This window comes from Pogoniulus pusillus, chromosome 12 (genome assembly GCF_015220805.1).
Source record: "Pogoniulus pusillus isolate bPogPus1 chromosome 12, bPogPus1.pri, whole genome shotgun sequence".
NCBI classification, from domain to species: Eukaryota; Metazoa; Chordata; class Aves; order Piciformes; family Lybiidae; genus Pogoniulus; species Pogoniulus pusillus.
The window spans coordinates 10,429,019-10,451,156 of record NC_087275.1 but is presented as its reverse complement, the minus strand read 5'-3'; the positions used below and the strand labels follow the sequence as shown (position 1 = coordinate 10,451,156).

The following is a 22,138-nucleotide window of genomic DNA, read 5'->3' as shown; positions in this document are numbered from 1 at the left end:
CTGCTCGCTCCCCCTCGCCCTGAGACCAAAGCCCTCTGGGATCTGGCGGTGTGCACTGCAGCCCACCCCGGTTGCACGGCTCCAGAGCAGCCCGCACCTTTCGGTGACAAGTGCAAGTTTGTCATCGGCTCCTAAAAAGCTACCCTGAGGTGCCTGCGAATAAAGCTCCGGGGAAACCGGCCTCAAAGCGGAGAAAACGACATGTCCCGTCTAGCTGTAACCGGAGATCTTTCGCCACAGGGCAGAGAGCGTTCTAGGGTTTTGCAAAACTACATCCAAGCACAAGCAACAACATCCTTCAGCTGTGGTTCTGCAGCTTCTCATCACCCAAAGCCAGACTTTGATACTTGCAGTAAATCTATGCAGACAGAAGAAATTCAAAGTATTTCTGAATCCTTCTCCCCTGCAGATTAAAACCCTACTGCCTTTCCAGATCAGCAGCTGTCTCCAAGCAGAAAGCATTCGTTTTTTTTCATGGACTGCAAGCAGGGATTTACCTCAGGCCCTAGTGGCCCCTTTTCCTTGAGCCAAAACATCTCAAGAGGCTCTGAAGTCATCATTTACACCACTAGATCTCTGCAAAGGTACAACAGCCATAGGAACAAACTAAAGCCAGAGCAGACAAAATCCAAAGGTACTGCACAACCCGCACTATAAAAGCATTGCCAACAATACAAACCATCTATACACAGAATGGCAGTCCAAATTAATGCACTGCATTTAAATTAGTTCCTGGGAAAGTAAAAATAAACCATGCTATGTACAGCTTGTCACTGAGCACTGCAGTGAAAACTTCCAAGATTCCTAGTTTAGGGAGATGAGACATTTAAGATAAGAAACAAAAAAGTTTACACTACTGTAATATAGTAAGTAAGAGCTTGGTCAAAACTGAACAAACAGGAAATGTGAAGTATGCTAACTGTACTCATCATTAGGCTGTCGAATGCAAGGTTCTTCAGAAAGCAGAAGTTTCAGTTTTAGCACATCTGCATTCATTTGCAGGCTGATGTAATTTTAACCTGAATGTTTTCCTTTCTCTGACGTAAGAGTCCTACTACCAAGAGCTGAAATTTGTAACTCAAGGACTTCATATGTAGAAGTAGCTTCCCAACTTCCTACACAGTCCCACTGTACATGCTGTCAGAACATTTGTTGTCAGTCTGGAGAACCACAATAACTTTCATGACAGCACGCTACGCTCGTGTCAGAAAGTCATGTAAAGTCTAACTACACCAAGTGGCACTAGAAGCTCTGTCATTACCTAGAGAGATACCAGATTTGGTGGCTTTTTTTTTTTCCTCCCAAGTTGTTTTGGCAATGTCACCCCTGGCAGCATAGCATCATGGCATACGGCATTCATGTTACTAGGAACTACTTTTCAGGAGAAGCATTACTAGTAAAAGAAAGGAAAGGAGTCAGGTCCTGCAAAGACCTCTCCATCAGTGAGCTGAAATATAAGCTATAGCAAATGAAATCTGAAAATGCTGCAACACTTGAAGAAGTACATATGCTAGCATGGATCAGTCACTTACAAGTCTAGCTCAGACTGAGTAAGCAGGATTCAGTTAAGTACAGGTTTAATACAGGACTCTCTAGTTCACTGTTCAGGAATTAAGAACATTTCACCTTAGAAAAAAAAATCAAAAGGAGTTAACTTCAGTCTTGCAGGTGTGACATTAAACAGGGCCACTGCAAAGCAGGCACGCAGCCAACAAAGCAGACTTATCAGCTCCGTGCCCACTCTCCTGATGTACAAGCCTAGAGGCACAATTCTGCCAGCGACAAGGGGAAGGAGAGAACAGGCGGCATGTGGACAGCAACTAGTATGGAAAAGAAAACACTGTTCCCTCCCAACTGTTGTCATCCTTCTCAGTTCCAGAAATGACATGCCTGGCTCCCTAGGACTCCTGTCCAAACTGCACCAATTCCCTCTCCCTCTTCTACAGCAGAAGGGAGTCCTGCTTCACTACTTATCTGGATTCACTATGATACATGTGTAAAGAAGTGCTGCGTCTCCTCTTGGGCACAGAGCCTGCAGTTGATGAAATATAAGGTAAAGGAATACAGCAGCCTCCACTCCGCTGCTCTCAGGAAATCCTGATGGAGTATCTCTTGTCTGTTTACACCTCTGAGTGTTTCTGTAGTTGGTAACACCTTTCATTTCTCTTCTGATCCTTGCTGGGATTAAACCACACAATACTTCAACACTGGAAAGAGGTGTTAAGGTACAGTATTTAGAAGCCCTTAACACTTGCTTATAGTCCAGCACTTCCCTTAGACATCCTTTGTACAGCACCCTTTTATAGATGGCTAATAAACACCACTTAAATCCACTAGGGTACCACTTCAAAACAAGTTAGTCAATAGCAGAAACAACATAGATACAGATTACTCTAAACCTGGCTGTATTACTAGCCTCTGCCTTAGACTTCTTTTACTCCTTTTTACCAAATGGCTAATTTCTGTTTTTTACCCCCTTTAAAACCAACAAGTAACTGCAAATAAACCAAACCCAACAAAACCACAAACAAACCAACCCTCAAAATTCCAAACAAATAAAAAAAACCCCACCAAACCCTCCTCCTCCACCAAACATTACAGTCTGCCCTCTGAGCCCACCACTTAGTTTGAAAAAATGTTTTGGCTCGGGGCAGTGAGAAATTAGCCAGGTAAGAGGACAGAGATAAGTGAGGATAACTACAAAGTTTTACAACTTCACTGAATGTCTGATAGAAAATAGCCATTTGAACTCGTCATACTTTCTTGATCTTAAGCTTTTACAAAACAAGCCTCTTAAAAGTAAACGTATATGAAGTAAAATACCCATGAAATGACCACAGAGCAGATAAAAACACATCAAAAAACTTCTGAACTCGTATTTTTTAGCTGTAAGTCTACTCCAGGAGCAAAGAAAGGAGAACAAACATGCTATCCACAGAAGTGCCCTCCCTAAGGGTTGTGGCCAGTTTAAACACTTGCCTTTTTTTACCCAATGGCTTCTGTTTTCTTAGAAAAGATACTTAGCTCTCCTCATCTTGTGGGGCACTGCATCGAAGGGCCATTTATTTATTAACTAGTTAGAAAAGATTATGATGATTCTTCTCAGTCAGTGCCAACAAGCCAGTAATTAACTCCATTTTTCATTACAGTTAAAACAATTTCAGAGGGCACAAAGCACTACAAAGTCTCTTCAAAAAGTGCAGAGAACACAGACATGTCACTGTCTTTAGTGGAAAAGACAGGAATACCAGCAAACAAAATCATTACTCTTTCACTTGGCCCAGTGCAAGACATTGGAGTAAAAGGTCTAAACTAGACCAACAAAAAGGAGAAGGAGCGTAAATTCTTCAAACACAGTGCTATAAATCTTTGTATGCAAAGCATAGGGAGGACTCCAGCATATAGGTGGGTATTGAAGCAAGAAATCATCAGTTCAAGCATCTCACAACCACCACAAAACTACAATCACCATGAGCTGAAAGGGGAACAAATGTCTGCACAAAATACAATCACAGGTCTTCCTTTTGTGATCAAAGGCATTGGAGATAACAATTTTCCCTTCCAAAATTCAAAGGGAAATGGATGTATTCCAAACACAAAATGGCCAAAACAGATTGTGTGCAGAGAAGTGAGGAGGTAAGTCTTTTGAATATCCAAACTCAACTTAGTCTTCTCAGAAGAGTATGATCTCCCTCAAGAGGGTTTGTTAATTGATTTTTCAGGGAGGGGGATTTGGGTTAGGGTTTTGGTGGTTTGTTTGCTGTTGATTGGTTTTTATTTGATTGTTGTGTTTTGTTGTGGGTTGTTTTGTTTGAAGCATCTGCTTCATGGAATGAAAAACTTAACAAATCTTTCCAAACAAAAGACATTCAAAACCAATTACAAGAACGTATTTGAGCTATGAAAAGTTACAAGACTTGGGGTTCCACAGATCAACATTTCTCTGAAAACCTCTGTCTACAACCTCTTCCCTAAGAAATCAGGAGGTCTTCTTCAAGTTCTATTATTTAACATTAACTTTTTTTGGTTAAAACTAGCTTCAAAAAGTTTGCCTTTTTCCTAATCCATATCAAGGCTTACTATGTAACAATTACCTCCACCTTATGATTCTGAATTATCTACAACTTAAAAAAGCAATCCCTCCCCAGGCTCTCATGAGTGTTCCAAGTCCTTAGCCCGCAGTTCAAACATCACTGTTACAGGCTAAGGTCACACACAAAATATAATTTCTTGGAGGAAGTCTAAAGGAATTGTTCTCTCCCTGCTGCCTGCCTGTCCACGCAATACAAATGGGGTTAGAGAACTTTAACAAAGATAATGAGGAACATACAGTTCCACAGTGATAGGAAATAACCTAGATACAGAACACAGATATGGGTCAGCACCCACAGATACTAACTTAAACCACCAGACACTGTTGTTTTTTTGCCCAAAAATTACTTTTGACTGCAGTTTCAGTAATTCAGGATGAAGCATGAGGATCAGGCTGAAGATTATTCAGCATCAGGAACAGCCTCTATAGACTTCACAAACCTGGGCAGATAGTGCTGAGACTTTGTGCATGAGATGCCACTCATGCTTCTTAAGCACCAGTGTTTGGTTAAGTCAGTCTCAAAAAAACTACTTTTTTTTCTTTATTACATCAAAAGAGAACACAGAAAAAGTCTACAGCTTGAACTATCCATAGATCTTACTTCAGGTCTAGGAAGGTTCTCCTCTCCCTCTACACTGCCCTGGCAAGACCACAGCTGGAAGACTATGTCCAGTTTTGGACTCCTCGATTCAAGGGACAGCAATTTGCTGGAGAGTCCAGTGAAGAGGTATGAGGGTGATTGCAGGACTTAAACATCTCTCCTACAAAGAAAGAACAGTGCTGTTTAGTCTTAAGAAGCCTGAGAGGGGATCTAATCAATGTCTATAAATAGATGAGGGATGAGGTCAAGAAGGTTTCTTTTTGGTGGTGCCCAGCAATAGGACAAGGAACAATGGGCACCATCTAGAACATGGGAGGTCCCACCTCTACACTTCTTCATGGTGACAGAGCACTGAAACAGCCTGCCCAGAAAGGCTGTGGAGTCTCTTTCTCTGGAGACTTTCAGAACCCACCTGCATGTGTTTGTGTGCAGCCTTCCTTCGGCGATCCTGCTTTGGTGGGGGGCCAGACTCAGTGATCTCTAGTGGTCCCTAGAATTCTGTGATTCAGGGATTCATGCCAGACAACACGTGTGTGGACAGTGCTATGTGATCTACAGATCCTTTACAGGCATACACACCAGAGCAGTTTCAAGAGAAACACTCAGAGGCCTGTAGAGGTGAAAGCTGAAGCCCATACTAATCAGATGGAAACATAACAATCCTGGTTCTGTATCACAAGCTCTGCCTAGTAGCAAAGACACGGTGGCAGGACCAGCTGATGGTGAAGCATAAACTAAACTAGAAAGCCTGGGAAGTGACTTAAAAGTAGAACAACAGAGCAGATGGAAAAGGGGAAAAAAAAAAGGCCAACTCTTTGATAGGTACTCCAAGCAAAATATGAAGGATTACCATATCCTTAAGATTCATGACGAACTCATCCAGTGGATGCCATTCTGAAAATAATCCTTTCTCACTATACATTTCCCAGACTGTGGGAAGGGGATTTGGGTTGATCTTAACTACCAGAACGCAAATGAATGTGTCCTTTCAGTGCTGCCTCAAGCGGCTGTTTCTAGCAGTGCGATTCTTGTCCTGCTACTTAACGATGAAGATCTGAAATTCACAGTTAAGAAGAGTTCACAGTCAAGTCAGAGAGTTTAAATACATGACAACAAAGTTGGATGGAGCACACGTGTACAGTAGTGACTGCTGGAGCATTAAGAACTCCAGGTGTCTGCAGAAGTTGTGTGGATTTGCTCCCATAAGTTTAACAACTGAAATAGAAGAGCTGAATCCAGCAGGAATATTCTGCTGACAGAAACTCAACTAGAGGAACACCAATACCATTAGTGTGCCCACAAAGACAGTGTTCCTTGGGAATTAAGAATATTTTCAGTTACTAGCATCAAGCCTGGTATTCCAAAACACCTCTAAGGACACAGTACTACATAATGAAAAGCTGCATATCAGATAAATGAAAAGTAATTCTGTTTCACTTGAAAGAATCCCTCTTTTGAATTCCACCTAATCCATTTTGCTAAAAGACTTGCATGGAGAAGAGATTTTCTATACCTGACCAGAAGCAAGTAAAGATGCAACTACTCTACTCTCAATGCCATGACTGATAGCCATTTTTCTTGTATCCTTCTAGCCACAAAGCCAGAATGTTTTTTCTTTAAAATGTAAGGTACATATGCATATTTAAAAATGATGCATAGATGAGGCAATTAGTTATATACTTAGAGTGCTGCCTTTTCCAACATTCTTGTAGTTAATGTAAGGCCTCCTACAGACATCTGGACTCAGTGGATTTTAAGAAACAGCACAAAATGAAGAATATAAACAACAACAAACACTGTCTGTCTTTATAGACCTTTATGTTTCTTTGACAGTATCAGACTGCTACCTGTGTGCTGCTGTTTGCGCTGGATATCTTTCTGGAGCTGCAGTCCTCACATGCATACTGCAGTAGCCTAATAAGAATCTGAAAGATATTTAATGCATATGTTATAAGAGGTTTCATTTTGTTTTTAATCCCTGAAGCACATGCTTTTGACTATGCTTAACCTTCATGTATTCTAAAGCAAATCTGTTCATTGCACTGGTAACTCACTGGAGTGAGCAAAGGTGACTTGGCAATAGAAATCTTAAGTCTACCCCCTACGCTTCTGGTGTCATTTCAACATCACCACATTTAAGTAGTACAAATTCACTCCATCAATCCTCTTTCTCTGTTCAGATATATTGTGCTGCTACTTACGATCTTCTGGTGAGCTGGAACTAACAGATCTGCTATAGCAGCTGTAACTAGAAATGATAGGATATTAGATGCTACCAAATATCAGTTAAAGTGAAGCAGTGTGATAGGTCAGCTAAAAAGAAAACACATCTGGGGAAAAAAGAAAAGAGCACATAACTGAAAGACTGCAATGTTTTATGAGTCCTCAATGGTTCAAATCAACAACAACTGAAAGAAAAAAAACCTCTTGAATTTCATTAATGGCCCTGGTGATTTATTAAGTAAATTTGGATTAATTCCTGTAATCTCTGAGCTTTATTAACTGAAATAAAAACAATTTGAAAGAAGTGTCACAATTCCCATACTGAAGAGAAACATCTATTTACAAAATTCAGTCACAGATTAGGTAGCCAAATGAACTGTATCACTTTACTACCTTACAGTTATGTGCATAGGGTTTGTGCTAGGCATCACAAATCCAAGCCATTGCCTATTTTACTGTGCTAAAAAAAAAAAAGGTTTTACAGAAAAAACAGTATCTTAATGATTTAGCTGAAGGTTTAAAGTCATACAAAATATTTAAGATAGTAAAGTAGTAAAAGATATTTGTTTTTGCTCTACCAGACAGACCTTCTCAATTCAAATAAATTAAAATTACTGCAAATGAATACAAATTTATCTTCAGTACTGTGAACTACAAATGGATTATTTTCACAATTTCAAAAAAGCCCAAGATGAAACAAAAAGAACAAATAATCTTGTCCTTGCTTGCTTCCTCTCAATTTAAAAATCTTACGTATTCTTCCCAAGTGAAATACTTTCTTCTTTTTGGTTTAGAAAGAGTGCTTTTTCCTTTGTACTTGCCATGGCAGACTACACAGATGATGAAGGGAACTGGCTTATGCAGGGCTGGAGGGGAACTTCCCTTAAACAAAATCTGTTAGCAACAGGGAAATAAAATTGCTCTTTCACTTTTCTTTTTGCCATTAGTGGAAAAGGCAAAGAAAGAGCCTAATACGTTCAAAACCTTGGTTAAAAACACACAGTGCTAAGTTTGAGATCCAAAACAAAGTGCAATAGATGTAAGAAATTATTTTTTTTAAAATGCATCTTCACTCTTTTTTCAGTATGCTTTTTTTTTTCCCTTGAAAGGTGTCATTTAACATATCAAGGCTCCTGACTAGTAATGCACTACTGAGTTCAGTATTCTTATAAAAATACTTGATAAAATAAATGACTTGACAAAGTAGGCAGCACTCCAACTTTGAAAACAGAAGAAAGCATCCCTAAAAACATTTTGAATTCAGGGTCACACTGCAGTCACTGCATACTGTGAACCAACATCTGTCAAGAGTGCACAGCTTTAAAGATTGACATCTACTGATTGAACTCTAACACTTCTTGCATATGAGATGCTTACATTTATCCCTACCATCATTCTCTCTGGTCTGAGCTGAATCACTCCTCCTCTCTGTCTCTCTGTGTTCTTTTCTTTGTGGGTATTGAATAAACACCAGTTGAAAGCCTGCAATGAAAGGTTGAGGGCCGCTCCAATAAAAACATACAAGCAAATATTCACATATTTTACTTTTTGAACACAAAATGTTCTCTATAAAATTGGAATCAAAATAGTGTCAGGTAACAGGATTACCTAAGGATGCACTGAATTTATTTTTCCACAAAATAATTAACTTTTTTTTTTTCATTAAAACCAGACAGTATTTCAGTTCTACAAAACAAGTCCTATGGATTTTTTTTTCTGCTACCAAGAGAAATTTAATTAGGACAGACAAACGATTTCTGAGATAGTTTCAGCAACAGTAGGAACTTATTTCAAGTAAGGAACTAATGTAAGGTTTTATTTCTTGTCAATTACATGACTAAAATACCAATTTAAAAAAAATATTAATTCTTAAGCTTCAAAAATCCCGTTTTTAAAGGTTTACTTCCTCTACTTAAACCAGTTCCTAGAAATCTTGCTCCAAGGGTATAATATATTTCTACTCAAAATACTTCAAATTTTTTTCCCCTATTTTTTTTCCCCTAAGCATAGAAGGAAGGTGCCATTATTGGTTTGTTTCAGAAGCCAGTCCCCACTATCAGGGAAGAGCTGGCATAGCCACACACACTTACACAAAAAGTGTTCTGGTGCAGTATCATACAGATTAGTAAAGAATATACAAAAAAAAAAAAAAAAAAAAAAAAAAAAAAAAGAGCCAGAAAACATAGTGTATAATACCATGACAGTTTCTCAATATATTCACATACAGTAATCTTTGACTACCTGTAACTGAAGTGGCCATAAATCCTGCAAGAACCTTGTCTAAAAAATTGATTGACTCATCAATAGACTGTATCTTTTCTAAAAATACCCGTATTTTACACTAATATACAAGGTATCTGCTTGCAAACACAGAAGTAGCCATAAATAAAACTTTATTCTTTCATTTCATTTACAAGCTACCAAGTACCATGTATTTACACAGCACTGGACACTTAAAGTAGTTGCAGTCACAAAATGATCCAGACAGCTGTTGATAAAGTAGAGGATCTTAAGATAAAAGCAAAGTAATACTGTAACAGAGAAGTGGCAAAAAAGCAGTTTTGCCATAATGATCAGACTTGCACGTTGTATCAATTCGGGTTGAAATGACTGAGCGCCATGCGATTCTCAGCTTTACTTGTTTGCAGTCTGGCTAAAGTTTTGGACAGTCATTTCTCTTTTGCAGTTATTAAAATAAAAAAAAAAGTTTAAAACTATAGCAGCAACAAGCAAACCCTGTGACAGGAAGGCAAGGTTTAAGAACTAAAAAAGTTTATACAGTGTGCTTCGGAAGGTGGCAGAATTTATCTTCCATCGGCTGGAGTTCGACTGAGAGACAGCATGATCCGAGCGTATCTCTCACACAGTTCGTGTGTGGAGTAGGAGGGTAGCTTTGGCGGGTCATTGAAACCTTTAATTTCTGTAGAACAATCTAGCAGTTTTGGCAGGAAATCTGTCAGCTTCTCTTGCAAGTTAGCTGCAATTAAAACCAGAGAAACAAACATAAGCATTTGCGTACGCATGTGAAATTTTGCATTTTTATGTCTAGTACTGCCTCTTCTTTTTACCCTTTCTAATTAATGGGTGGGAAGAGGAGGAAGTTTCACTTGGAGCAATCCACTTTCTTCACGTCTGCCAGCAAGAACTAGGACATACCAATTACTAGGAAGATCTTAATGTAAGTGTCCCTTCAGGTGGTGTAATAACAAACATTTTTCCATTTGGAAATCATGTTCCCTTTAAGGCTTATTACCCCAGTGCAACATATGGAAAAGCTGTTACCTTCCATGTTCAGATGTCAGTGTAAATCAAAAGACATTACCAAAGCACAAAAGATAAAAGGCTGAATTCAAGACACTGAAAACACCACATCTCTAAAAAAGGTCAGCAAGAGCCTTTTACCTTAATGAATAAATGACTTACGTTCCATTTCTTGTCCAAGATAGGAACACCAACGGTTTCTCATATCTTCCACAGCAACAATGTCCTTCTCTTCCATTTCATCCACCAGTAGTAATGGCAAACACGGGACAATAAGCTCATTCATAATGATCAGGCCATTATTTACTTCCTGATCATCTCCTGATTCAAACAGTGCTGCAGCATGTTCATTTAGTTTCTTCATAAACCACCACAAAAAAGGAAAACCTTTAAGTACACAGCATTTCACAGTCTACCATGCATCACTTTGTTTTAAAGCACAGACTTCCTACAAAGCTACTTAGTAATATGCATTAACCACATTTGCACTTGAACATTCACAGCAATGATCCATACACTCCATTAAACCAATTGGACTTGTGCCACCCCTCAAGACACTTAATTTCATACCTGCCAACTCAACCTTTGCAGATCTTCTCTTTTTGTAAGACTGAGGTCCTGTCACTTGCTTTAGTTTTCTCACTATTGCTAGAAGTGACATAATCAAGGAAAAAAATCCTTTGTTTTCTCATGATACCTTTTCCAGTGTGTTTCCTCGCCAAACTGTGGCAACAGGGTGAGTCTGCTCCCCAGCACTGTTGACTTCTTCCTACCCAGCTACCTAGTCCAATATTATGGTAATTAGCACAGTATTTAAAATAATAAAGATGATAATGGATTATTCTAAAAAACTGGAATGTTTTCCTTTTCAGTTTTGCTATTTTTCCCCCTTAAACAAGTCCAAGTATTAACCTGAGAAATGAAAGGAGCTTTTTGTTGGCTGTGGCTGTGTTGAATGATGGCAACGCTTTTCTACTTACTACTTTTGTTAAAGTTATGCAGCAAGTTCAACTTTTTGAAACATACTTCACCCTTCACTTACTAGCAAACATTCTCGTCTGTAGTGAGATATCAGCTCTTCATCATGCCCTCTGTATGGGCCTTTGGACAAGAGTTCTTTGTTATTCTGGTAAGCATAGATTAGGTAGAGCAAGGCCTCCATATAGCTGAAGTAAAGAAATAAAAGCATTAGATGCAAGACTCAGGTACCACCTGTTTCAAGGTAACTATTGTCTTCTTCAAAGGATAGGTACCGTACTTGTTTGTAAGTCCACCCCTCCCCACCAACCCCTTCAAAATGTTTGGGGTTTTTTGGTTTGTTTTGTTTGTTGGTTTGGGTTTTTTTTGTCTTACCACACCAGCTCATCTTTTATGCACATGAGAATAACTTTATTTTATTCTCAGGTTAGATCACTTCCACATGAAGTCTGATCCAAAGCTTACTGAATGGGTATCATCTCACTCACTCCAAAAGAGCTCTGGATTAGCCTTGAGCATGCATTGTTTATTTGCTGGTTTATAGAAACATAGTTATGGCAGACAGCCACTGAAAACAGCTACCCTAAACCCAAACAGTTAGACATCTCTTTTTGTTTAATAAATAAAAAATTAGGAAGAAAAGTTTCATAACAGAGTAGTTAGAGGGACAGTGCACTCAATGATTCCAAATGAGAAGAGGAAGTCATAAAGTTTAAACTACCAAAACCAAACTATCAGCCTCCTAAAAAGGGCTACATATTGTCTGAGCACACAGAAGGTACACCTTCAAAATACACATCAGAATTGTACTAACTACACCAACTCAAGACTTAACAGTAACACCTCCCAATAAGACAACATAAAAAGATGGGAGAAGGCCACTTGAAATACCAATGGTTCCTTAAATATTTGCCTTCTGATATTCCTGTTTAGAAGAACAAGATGAACCCCGAAACCATAATTTAGAATCTACTGTGAAGCTATTTCTTCCACCATGACATATAGACATAGTCTCCTGCAATCCTAAGGACTTGTTGCTTACAGAAATTTGAGTACAGTCACTGTTAGCCAATTTTCTGGTCTCAGAATACAAAGCTATGCATTCATTAAAAGAAACAGTGCTCCAAAGCATATTTCTTCTACCTATGAAAAATCTTTGTATCGCTGACCACCAACACAACTGACCAGCTATTTAAAATCACTACTGTACATCCAAGCTCAGAGTCCTTATATATCCCAAGAGTCTGGGGAGTAAAACCACAGTGGAAATTAGCTAACAGATTCATTCTGTCTTCTTACACCTGAAGTGCATGTAAGCTCCAGCCTATGAAGCCTAAGCCTAAAAAATCACTGATGCTGGTCACAGAATTATGGAACTTACCAGGTATACACTTTGGAAAAGATGCAGATAGCACAGAAGGACTAAATTTTACCACTGCTTTAAAAAAAGGCACTTTGATCAAAAGTGGGAAACCGTGTTGGGTTTCCAAGAAACTCAGACGCAACTGTTAAGATCTAGTTTGTTCACTTTCCAGTTGCTACCAGAAGAGTGAGCTGCAGGTAAAATTCTTGCTGAGGTTCATTGGCTCTGTGTGTTCATCTTATCCTTTGCAGATTCCTACTTTATAGTACAATCAGAGGAGATATGCTTGCAAAACCTTTTAACTCTTCAACTTTGGTGAATCACAGAATGTTAGGGGTTCGAAGGGACTTCCAGAGATTATCAAGCTTGGCCCCTCACCAAAGCAGGATCAAGGAAAGGCCATGCACAAACACATCCAGGCAGGTTTTGAAAGCCTCCACAGAAGGAGACTCCACGACCTCTCCAGGCAGACTGTTCCAGTACTCTGTCACCCTCACTGTGAAGAAATGCCTCCTCATGCTGAGGTGGAACCTTCCCTGTTCTAGCTTGCATCCATTGTTCACCCGCCACGCAGATACTTAAAGATGTTGATAAGATCCTCTCTCAGCCTTCTCAAGACTGAACAGTCCCAGTTCTCTCAGTCTTTCTTCACAGAAGAAATGTTCAATAAAAGTGAAAAAGGGCTTTGTCAACCACCATAAGGGACTATGAGTGAACACTGAAAGTAGGCATGAAAAGATGCACCAAACTGCTGCTTTAACGTTGATTCTGTGTCTGTTCAACACAGCATTATCATTTAAGGAAATCAGAGACCACCTGGATAAAGGCTGATTTTTGGCTCGACCTAGAGACTGAGTGCTACTAGGTGTCAATTACAGTTACTAAACCCAAGAAAAGTTAACCAAGTGAGGAAGGTGAGTCTCTTTAAAAAGCCTCAAACCAATCCTGCTAATGACGGTTGTATTTCCATTACGAAAGCCTATGTTTTCACAGGTATTTTTGAAGTTACACTTTTATGATTTCTGTGTTAATAAGGGAATTGAAGAGTTCATAATTTAGTCCTATTTTCAGAATAAGGGTACTCCCCTCAGGAGCACACAGTATGTTAACTTCAATAAATAGCTCAGTCTTTTGGGAACATGTAGCTGAAGCATGGGTGCATAATTGCAGTAGATGTCTTCAGAGCAGGTCATCTCAGATCCCAGATCCTCAACTCACCCTCAAAGCAGGCTTAACTCTAGTCTTCACTGTCTTTGTATTAAATACCTCCTGAAGCATGTATTAAGCTGCTTTTTTTTGCCAACTGGAGCAAATACTGTACTTCCCTGGATGTTAGATGACTCTAAAAATATTAATTGTAACTTCTTATCTGTTAAGTCTGATCATTATAAGCTTTTCTTCTAAACTACAAACATGTCTGGTAACAAACGAGTCACTCTAACTCTGAAAATTACTATGAATGACAGAAAACTATACCAAAAATGCTATTTGGTATGGAAGAGGTACCTGTACTTCCTTCCCTTCTTTCCCCTGGCATAATCAGAATATGTTTTAAAAGGTGGATAAGTGAAAATATTTGCATTGCCATCCTGGAGTCCCAGTGCCAAGGAACTTGAAGATCTCCTGTTTCTGCCTGTACACTTCAGTGTGTGTGAAATCCAAGGATAAAAAGGAAAGTTCTTGTATGACATTTTTGCCTCCTCAATGGATTGAACAACACCAGAGTATTTATTTTTAAAAAAAGCCAGGTAATCTTCTGACCAACATTTGTACATAAGCTGTTTAAGCTTATGTACACATTGACAAAGAGCTTTACTGCAATTTAAACTATTGACAAATATCTATTTGTTACATGGTAGCAACCAGAAGACAAACCAAGACTATGGGCTCATTGTGCCAGTCGTTATACAAAGAGATCACTTGTCACAAAGACAAGGCAGTGTCTTCTACAATCAATTTTCCTGTTTTGTTTGAGGCCTTTGTTTTTTGGAAGCATACAAAACATGAGAGAGAAACGTGAAGCAATTTACTACACAACATACAGATATTAAAAAAAGTTACTCCCACTGTATTTTCCTTAGTTATACATGAAAACAGTGATTGACCACAGAACTGTTTCCACAATTCAGAATTTCTATCATGTGATACAAAAAGTTCAATTTTCGCACCACAGATGTTGGCCACTGGATATTCTGCAACTAATTATTCCATTCCTTTGGCTGCAAATGGGAGGAGAAGTTAATCTGGAACAGCTCTGTTTCAAAGACTTTTCTATGGGATGTTTTGAGGCATTGATACTGTAATCACCATCCTTGAAGCACATGTAAATGTAAGGAAAAAAATGTAATGCATTGAGTACCCAGAAGTCATCAATTTTATATAGCTGCAACTCCCAACAGTTGAAAAAAAGAAGAGAATGAATCACCACTGCCTCGCAGAGCTAAGAAGGATCAGCTTCATCTGTGGTAATTGGCATGATAGTTTTCTTCAAACAGGGGGTTTTGTTGTGACCTTTAAAGCCATCACAGGTGAAACTGACCCAAACACAGAAGGCAAAACTTTGCTTCTTTAGGAAGATCCAATAAAGAGAGGCAAGATGGGGACTTGCTGACGAAAGCACCTAAGTATTTGTGCACATATTGTGGCAGAGAAGAAAGATTTTTATGGCTGACAGACACCCAGAGCACTTATTATAAGGTAAGGCAGAGGAATATGGGTGCATGTGGAGAGTGTTATGAGAAGAGTCCACGGCTTGGTAAGAGATTGAAAATAGAGATTAAGAACAGGAAATTGTGGGGAAAACTGGAAAAAAATAGATTTAATAAATATTTAATTAAGAACACAAAGAATTGTTAATTTAAAAAACAGTCTTACTTATCAATATTACACTTTGCTGTCAAATTACTCCACTACATTTGAAACATATATTACCACTTACCTCTTTTTTTGGAAAAACTCCAGTCCTACCATGAGAAACATGGTTGTTTCCCTGAAATTTTTGTAGTCTTGATGCCATCTCTGCATATAAGAAAGGGTACACAGTGTAATTCACAAGCATCATTATTATTTTTACACACTTAACTTAGCACTGAATACTCATGAGGAAGTGCTAAGGATCCCTAGTAAGCTTGCATGTGTGAAAACTCCACCTGAATCCACCCTCCCTCAAAGTAAATTGTTAAATATCTAAATGATATGTAGATGAGGTTATTTTTACAGATTGTATTACCATTTGAAAGAAACACAACGCACCATTGGAGAACCATAGCCAAAATTATGTAAGATCCCCTTTGTCTTCTCAGCAATAGTTGAGAAGCTAATGGCCTTCTTCTTCTTTCCTATGTTACAATCAGCTATTGACTCAGAACGTGTTAGAAAGCTTTTTTTCATATGCTAAATATTAACCTTACCTTTCAGTATAAGAATGACATAGAAGAAGCTCAATACTTTACATGGAAAGTGATAAATGGAAATTAGACTGTACAGATGTCTGTACTGGAGCAGCAGATTTATCTTACTGCATGACCATTTATACAGAGTAGCTAATGGTACACTTTGCAGGTCAATGTTCTGAGTGAGAAAGGTGTTTTTACTGCAGTTGATTGGTAGCCAAATTCTAGGATACAGAAGAAAGCACACTACAACATAGAGTCTCTTACAGATTAAACACAGAGTGTGAGAAAGAGTGTGCTGGTTTGAGGATACCTGGAATATTATACTGACAGAAATTAGATAATTGGTTGTGAAAAGAAAATCAAATGAAGTCTGTATCATTCATTGGTTTGCTAAAAAGGATAAAGAGTCAAAATGTAAACAGTCTGCCCCACTTTGTTCTGGGACACTGCTTCTATTTGCTTCCTCTTCACTTCACTATAATCTCTCAACTAACAAATAACAAGCAAGCTTTGCTGACTTGGAGATAGAGATAGAGATGTTCCGAGCCCCTTCTAGGCAGCATTGTTGTCTGGGAGGGAATCTGGATTTCTGTATTATTTCTAAATTGTATATAACTGTAAATATATTGTGTATATATTCTTGTAATTTTAGCTTTGTTCTAAATATAGCTTTACCTTACTTCCAACTCATCTGAGCTGGTCTGGTAAATTTCAAATAATGGGATGGGAGAAAGTTCCTAACCCACCACAAAGGGATTGAGAAATGCCAACTCACTACACAGGACAAACAATGACACAATCTTTGGTGAAACCACCAAATATTTGCCTTGGGATCTATAAAAGTGGTATATATCTGCAAGGGAATAAAACATGCCTCCATTGCCCCACTCTTAAAACTCAGTACAGAAATGTTTATTCTACCTGTGCAATGCCATTGAGAAAAATGGTAAAATATTGAGCCTCCCTCGCACAACCTTGCACCAGAAATCTCACTATGAGAGTCCCTTCCCCTCACAGATTAGGGAGGATACACTGTAACGCAATAAAATCTACTCTAGGTCTTAAATCAGGTAATGAGAAATGACAAATCATGTTTTTCATTTGGTTTGTTGAGAGAAAGATTATTCCCAAAGTCTTCCTGAAAAAACTGGAGCCTGCAGCACAACAATGAAGTACAAAGTGGTACATTGGAATCCAGCTAGGACATAAATATCCACTATAGAGACACCTTAAGGACAGTATTAAGCATAATTTAAACCAATACTAAAAACAGAGTCAAGTTCAGAAGGGAGATGAATTATTTTGAGAAATACTAGCAATGATTATTTCATGACTGAGATTAGCTCTTTTTATTTTCTTTACTAGTTTTTCTAAACAGCATAGGAGGAAAACTTAAATGCATCAACTGGTTAGGTACGAGTTCGGTAAACAACAGAATCTGGTGCAGTGAGTGAGTAAGAAGGGCTGGAGGAAAAGCAGAAAATGTGACTGTGCCTCTGACCCAGTCCTCCAGATGCATAAGGCTGATCTTAGACCACTTCACTGTTAGCTGTTTTAAACAGAGAATGCTACTTGGCTTATATGGCAATAAGATAGAGAATACTGTTAGAGGCATTGAGGCATGGAAGTAGTAAGTGGAGACCCAAACTTCACATTTATTTACAGCTCAAGTCACTAGAATTGCAGATGTGGAAAAAAAGCAGCTTCAGAACAACTGACCAGAGCAGCTTTTCTACAAATAAACTGTCTTTCAGCAACAAGTTTTAACTTCTCATTGCTAGACGAGAATAAATCTCAGAAGACAAAATTCATCTTACTGATAACTGTTTTCATGTTATAATTCCATTTAAAGCGTACAAAACACTGACCTCGTATTCTTCCATGTTTACTTCATCTGGCTTTATCATTTCAAGTTTAGCTTGAGCAACCTTCATTATGTTACGGCACCTTACAAAATACAACAAAGATTCGTGGACTATTACTAAAACTTCACAAAGGACATCATCCATACAGAGCAGCCTCAAACAGTATAAGCTACTGCCTTATGCAACACAGTATAAAATTGTTATGGAAAACATGCTCTTCATTATATATGGTATAATCAGCAGGAAAGGGCAGATTTTTGAATCACATGTGATGGAGACATGTTCTATTTAAGACTTACTTCTTGGTTTATTTTGCTAAATCACCATATGGCTCAGTCTTAAATTTATACCTCAGATGGACTGAAATTTCCCAATATTCACTTTGCAAAAGAAACATGAGGAGTTTATTCACTGCACAGAAAACAGACTAATGTTCTCTACCTTGCAATTTATTTATTTATATGCATAAGTAAATATATGGATTTTTGTCTGGAAAAGAAACACTGTCTTGCTTTCAATTGAGTTACCCATCTAGCTTGTAAGGCTATGCTGTCTGCTGCTGACTTTCAGGGCAGTGAAGAAATGCTAATTACACAGCCATACATAGAGTTTTACAAGATACAGAAATCAGTGTGCAGTAATTACAAGCAACACTGCGTGTTTCTCCTTGTTTCACGTCAATAGAAATCCAACTTCTTTTTTGTTCTTTTTACAGAGATTTTTATTAAGATTACACTTTTAACAAAATACACTTGGAAGCTATTAACTGGAAAACAAAGCCAATTGCCTTCCCTCTATTACACGCACTATCTGAATACAGTGGGGCATCTCCACACATTACAGGATGCTCATGAGCACAGGAAACAAGACATGCAGATCTTACTACCTTTCATCAAAGCTAAGGTTGTGATCTCCAAACTGTTCCAGTAGGGTTCTTTCAATTATCTTCTTTGGTGCTTGATTTTGGATGAAGTAAACAATTGCATGTCGCAAACGGTAATCACATTCCGGAGGCGGATCTTCCTGGGCTAATTTTAGCAAACGTGTGTATTCCAATTTAATTGCCTAAATAATTGTAAAGACATGCATTAATCTTTCTGGCTTTTAACTCTTAAATGCCACAGACAGATTAATTCATGTCTCATGGCCTTTTGCCTAAAAACCTTTTTTTTATGATTTGATGCTCCACCCTTCTAACAACCAACCAACAAAACCACCCACACCCTCCAGATAAATGGTAAAGTTGTTCCTGTCTCTCCCCAACTAAGCCTGCCAAAATCCCAGGTAGACCTTTGCTTCAACATCAGTTCCAGTCCCATGCTATATCTCTCTAAGAGAAGGTTTATCAACTTCCTAGAAAGGCTCCTTCAGGCATTTACAGCTGAAAATCATGTAAGATTTAAGACACTTTAAAGAATCTTCTAAGTTAAAAACTGTACCTCTAACACCTGGTTAAAATGCAAGTACATGTACAAAAGAAATTCTGCAGAAATTTTACTGACCATGTATGATTTTGGAAACACTGAAAGGGGAATGCAAAAAACATCTTTCCATAAAAATAAAATAGTAGGATTCCTGAAGAAAAGAATTGGTCAATATGAACTATATTAGAGAAACTTTAGAGGTCATCAGAAGCATTTACTTTTCCAGCTTTGCCAGCACATTAGGTTTTTAATGAACATCATCTGTTATGTTCATTAGATTTTATTCACTGAAACTACACAGCACAAACAAGAGCAACAAGACAAATAATTATAAAGATTGTGACAAATGTTATTGCATTCCATAATTAATCTCTCAAAATAAGGAGGTGATCAGATTGTTTGCTAATACTAAATGTCAACTAGAAACAAATGACTTAAGACAGTAGCTCCACAACAGCAGTGTTTCAGTACAACATATGCACAAAGTAAAGCTCTAAAGCAGGCAGAAAAATATTCAGTATTTCAAATCCCTTTATGATGAAGTATCTGGCAGTAGCATGTAATTTCTTGACATTTAAATGCCAGAAATTTGGGCTCCCATTCTCTTCTGATACACCTTTTTTTTTGCAGGAGTAAACAAGTGGCTTACTTGTACAGGCTTAAACACTGAGCATGCAGAGAATTTAAAACAAGAGAATGGTCTGCTTTAACTTTTCTACATACTGATCTTATGCATTATCATTAAGAACAAAAGTTTGGGAGAACAGATTACAGAATACCTGAAGTCACAGAGAGTTTCTACTACTTTACATCAGATGTTGTTCTGCCATTAGAAAACTAGCATCGATAAGTGCACAATTAAACCCTGTTCACAGGGGTAAGCCCAAACCAAAAAGCAACTGCCATTAGACATTTAATTTTTCAGAAAGTAAGCAGGAAAAAAATGCAACATCACTTCTGTACTTTTTATATACACATTTAAACAAAATAAAATGATATACCAGAGATTTGGAAATCCCATGCACAATGGAAAAATAATGCTATTTATTTACAGAAAACACAGCAAAAAAAAGGTATTAGAAAAAAAAATGTGTTTTCATTTTGCCAATGTCATATGACAATCTGAAGGCAAATATTCTGCAAGGTACTGTCTATAATGTTTAAAGAGGAATGACTGGAGGAGGTCATTGATCTTAGTGGATCTGTATTAGTCACACCTCAAGCCTGACATCTGAAGGGGAAATGAAACCTTGGCAGTAGCAATGATCTCTGTCAAATGGTTTTAACCTGAGTAACACTAAAATGAAGACACCATAAGACAAAATCCACTATATTCTGTAAACACTAATTTTACAAAGCAAGCACATGAATAAAACCAGAAAATTAACAGCATTAAAAATGATCACAGAAGCTTTTACTGTAAGTTTGTGGAGTAACGTGAGATTTCATCTGATAAACTTCAAAGTATGTATTATTGCATACTGTTACTAAGTAGGATCACATCATCTACATATGTTCATACTAATGTATTCATCAAAAAGCAAAGCATGTTATACCTCTTCTACATCATTATAAACATTATTCAGCAAAAAATGGGTAAGAAAACCTCTCTACTCTAAGCTCCAGCATACTGTTGGAGCATTCTCTCTCTCAAATCATCCCCCACAAAGTGGAAGTATTTCAACATTCAACATTTTAACTGAGCTTTGTTTGGATAACTCTACAACACTGAATATATTATTTTACACTGCATCTCTGTTTTAACATTACTGAAACGTTCTTTGTGTTTAAAAAAACAGTAACAACCCAGAACTGAATCTCAAATAAAATCCATTTCAGTCAACGGCAGCTACAGCAGGTGTTTCTGTGTTCTCTGAGGGAGACAGCAACAGCTCTGCCAACAAACGTTAGGGGTCACAACCTTCTCTTCAGTATCTGTTGCAAAACCCCACACAAACAGACAAACCTATGAGATTTCCATTTCCTTAACAAGGACTTGGGAGATTTTTTTGCTGCTGGTGGGTTTTTTTTGTTTATTTTCTTGTTTGGTTGCTTTGCTGGTTTTTTTCTTTGTTTCTTTTGATTTCTACCATTTCTTCGAGTGCAATTACACCATATCAGTTACAAAAAACCCAGACTGCTACTTTACAAGATTCTTCCCACTCTCCAGATCACATTTGAGAGGATTTTATATCATGTCAAAGTAATCCTCTTTCTGACACCCTCAAAATTGAAAAGATGACAAGCTAAAAGCCTCCAAAGTTTGAGGCAACTAATAGATTTTTAAATCAGGTATATCTGCTGGAGAGAGCCCAGTGGAGGGCTACAAGGATGATTAGGGTTCTGGAGGGCATGGCTTATGAGGAGAGGCTGAGGGACTTGGGACTTTTTAGTCCAGAGAAGAGAAGACTTAGAGGGGATTTGATAAATGTTTATAAGTAACTGAAGGCTGGCGCTGGAATTGGGGGACAGTCTCTGCTCACTTGCTCCCTCTCATAGGACAAGGAGCAATGGGTGTAAGTTGCAGCAAAAGAGGTTCCGACTCAACACAAGGGGGAACTTCTTTATTGTAAGGGTCACGGAGCACTGGGATGGGCTTCCCGGAAAGGTTGTGGGGTCTCCTTCTCAGGAGACTTTCAAGGCCTGTCTGGATGAGTTCATCTGTAATCTGTGTTAGATAGCACTGTCCTGCTCTGGCAGGGGGGGCTGGACTCCTTGGGTCCCTTCCAACCCCTAACATCCTGTGATCATTCTGAGAAGTAATAATCACAAAAAGCCTACTGTCTAATTTCCTATAACAGAATGCTGCATAAATCACATTGGATTCCATGCAGTTAAAGAAATTTAGATTTACTAAAACATTTTTAACAAGTACAAAACCAGAACATCCCCTTGTAATAAAAAACAACTGACTATACACTGATGTCCCAGAGCG

General features: G+C 38.2%; 1 protein-coding gene across 3 annotated transcripts in view; it reads right to left on the bottom strand.

Moving 5' to 3' along the window:
• Window positions 1-9,293: 9,293 nt before the first annotated feature.
• The window catches only part of USP25 (ubiquitin specific peptidase 25), an 82,959-nt gene continuing 70,114 nt past the window's right edge, over window positions 9,294-22,138 (bottom strand). For 2 of the 3 annotated variants that reach the window (XM_064152328.1, XM_064152326.1), the window contains 6 exons: window positions 18,666-18,844; window positions 17,783-17,861; window positions 15,458-15,537; window positions 11,221-11,344; window positions 10,341-10,536; window positions 9,294-9,894 (listed from right to left, as the gene is read on the bottom strand). In XM_064152328.1, coding sequence (XP_064008398.1) covers window positions 9,722-9,894; window positions 10,341-10,536; window positions 11,221-11,344; window positions 15,458-15,537; window positions 17,783-17,861; window positions 18,666-18,844 — 831 coding nt within the window. In that variant the 3' untranslated portion in view covers window positions 9,294-9,721. The other variant, XM_064152327.1, reaches the window with a different exon arrangement.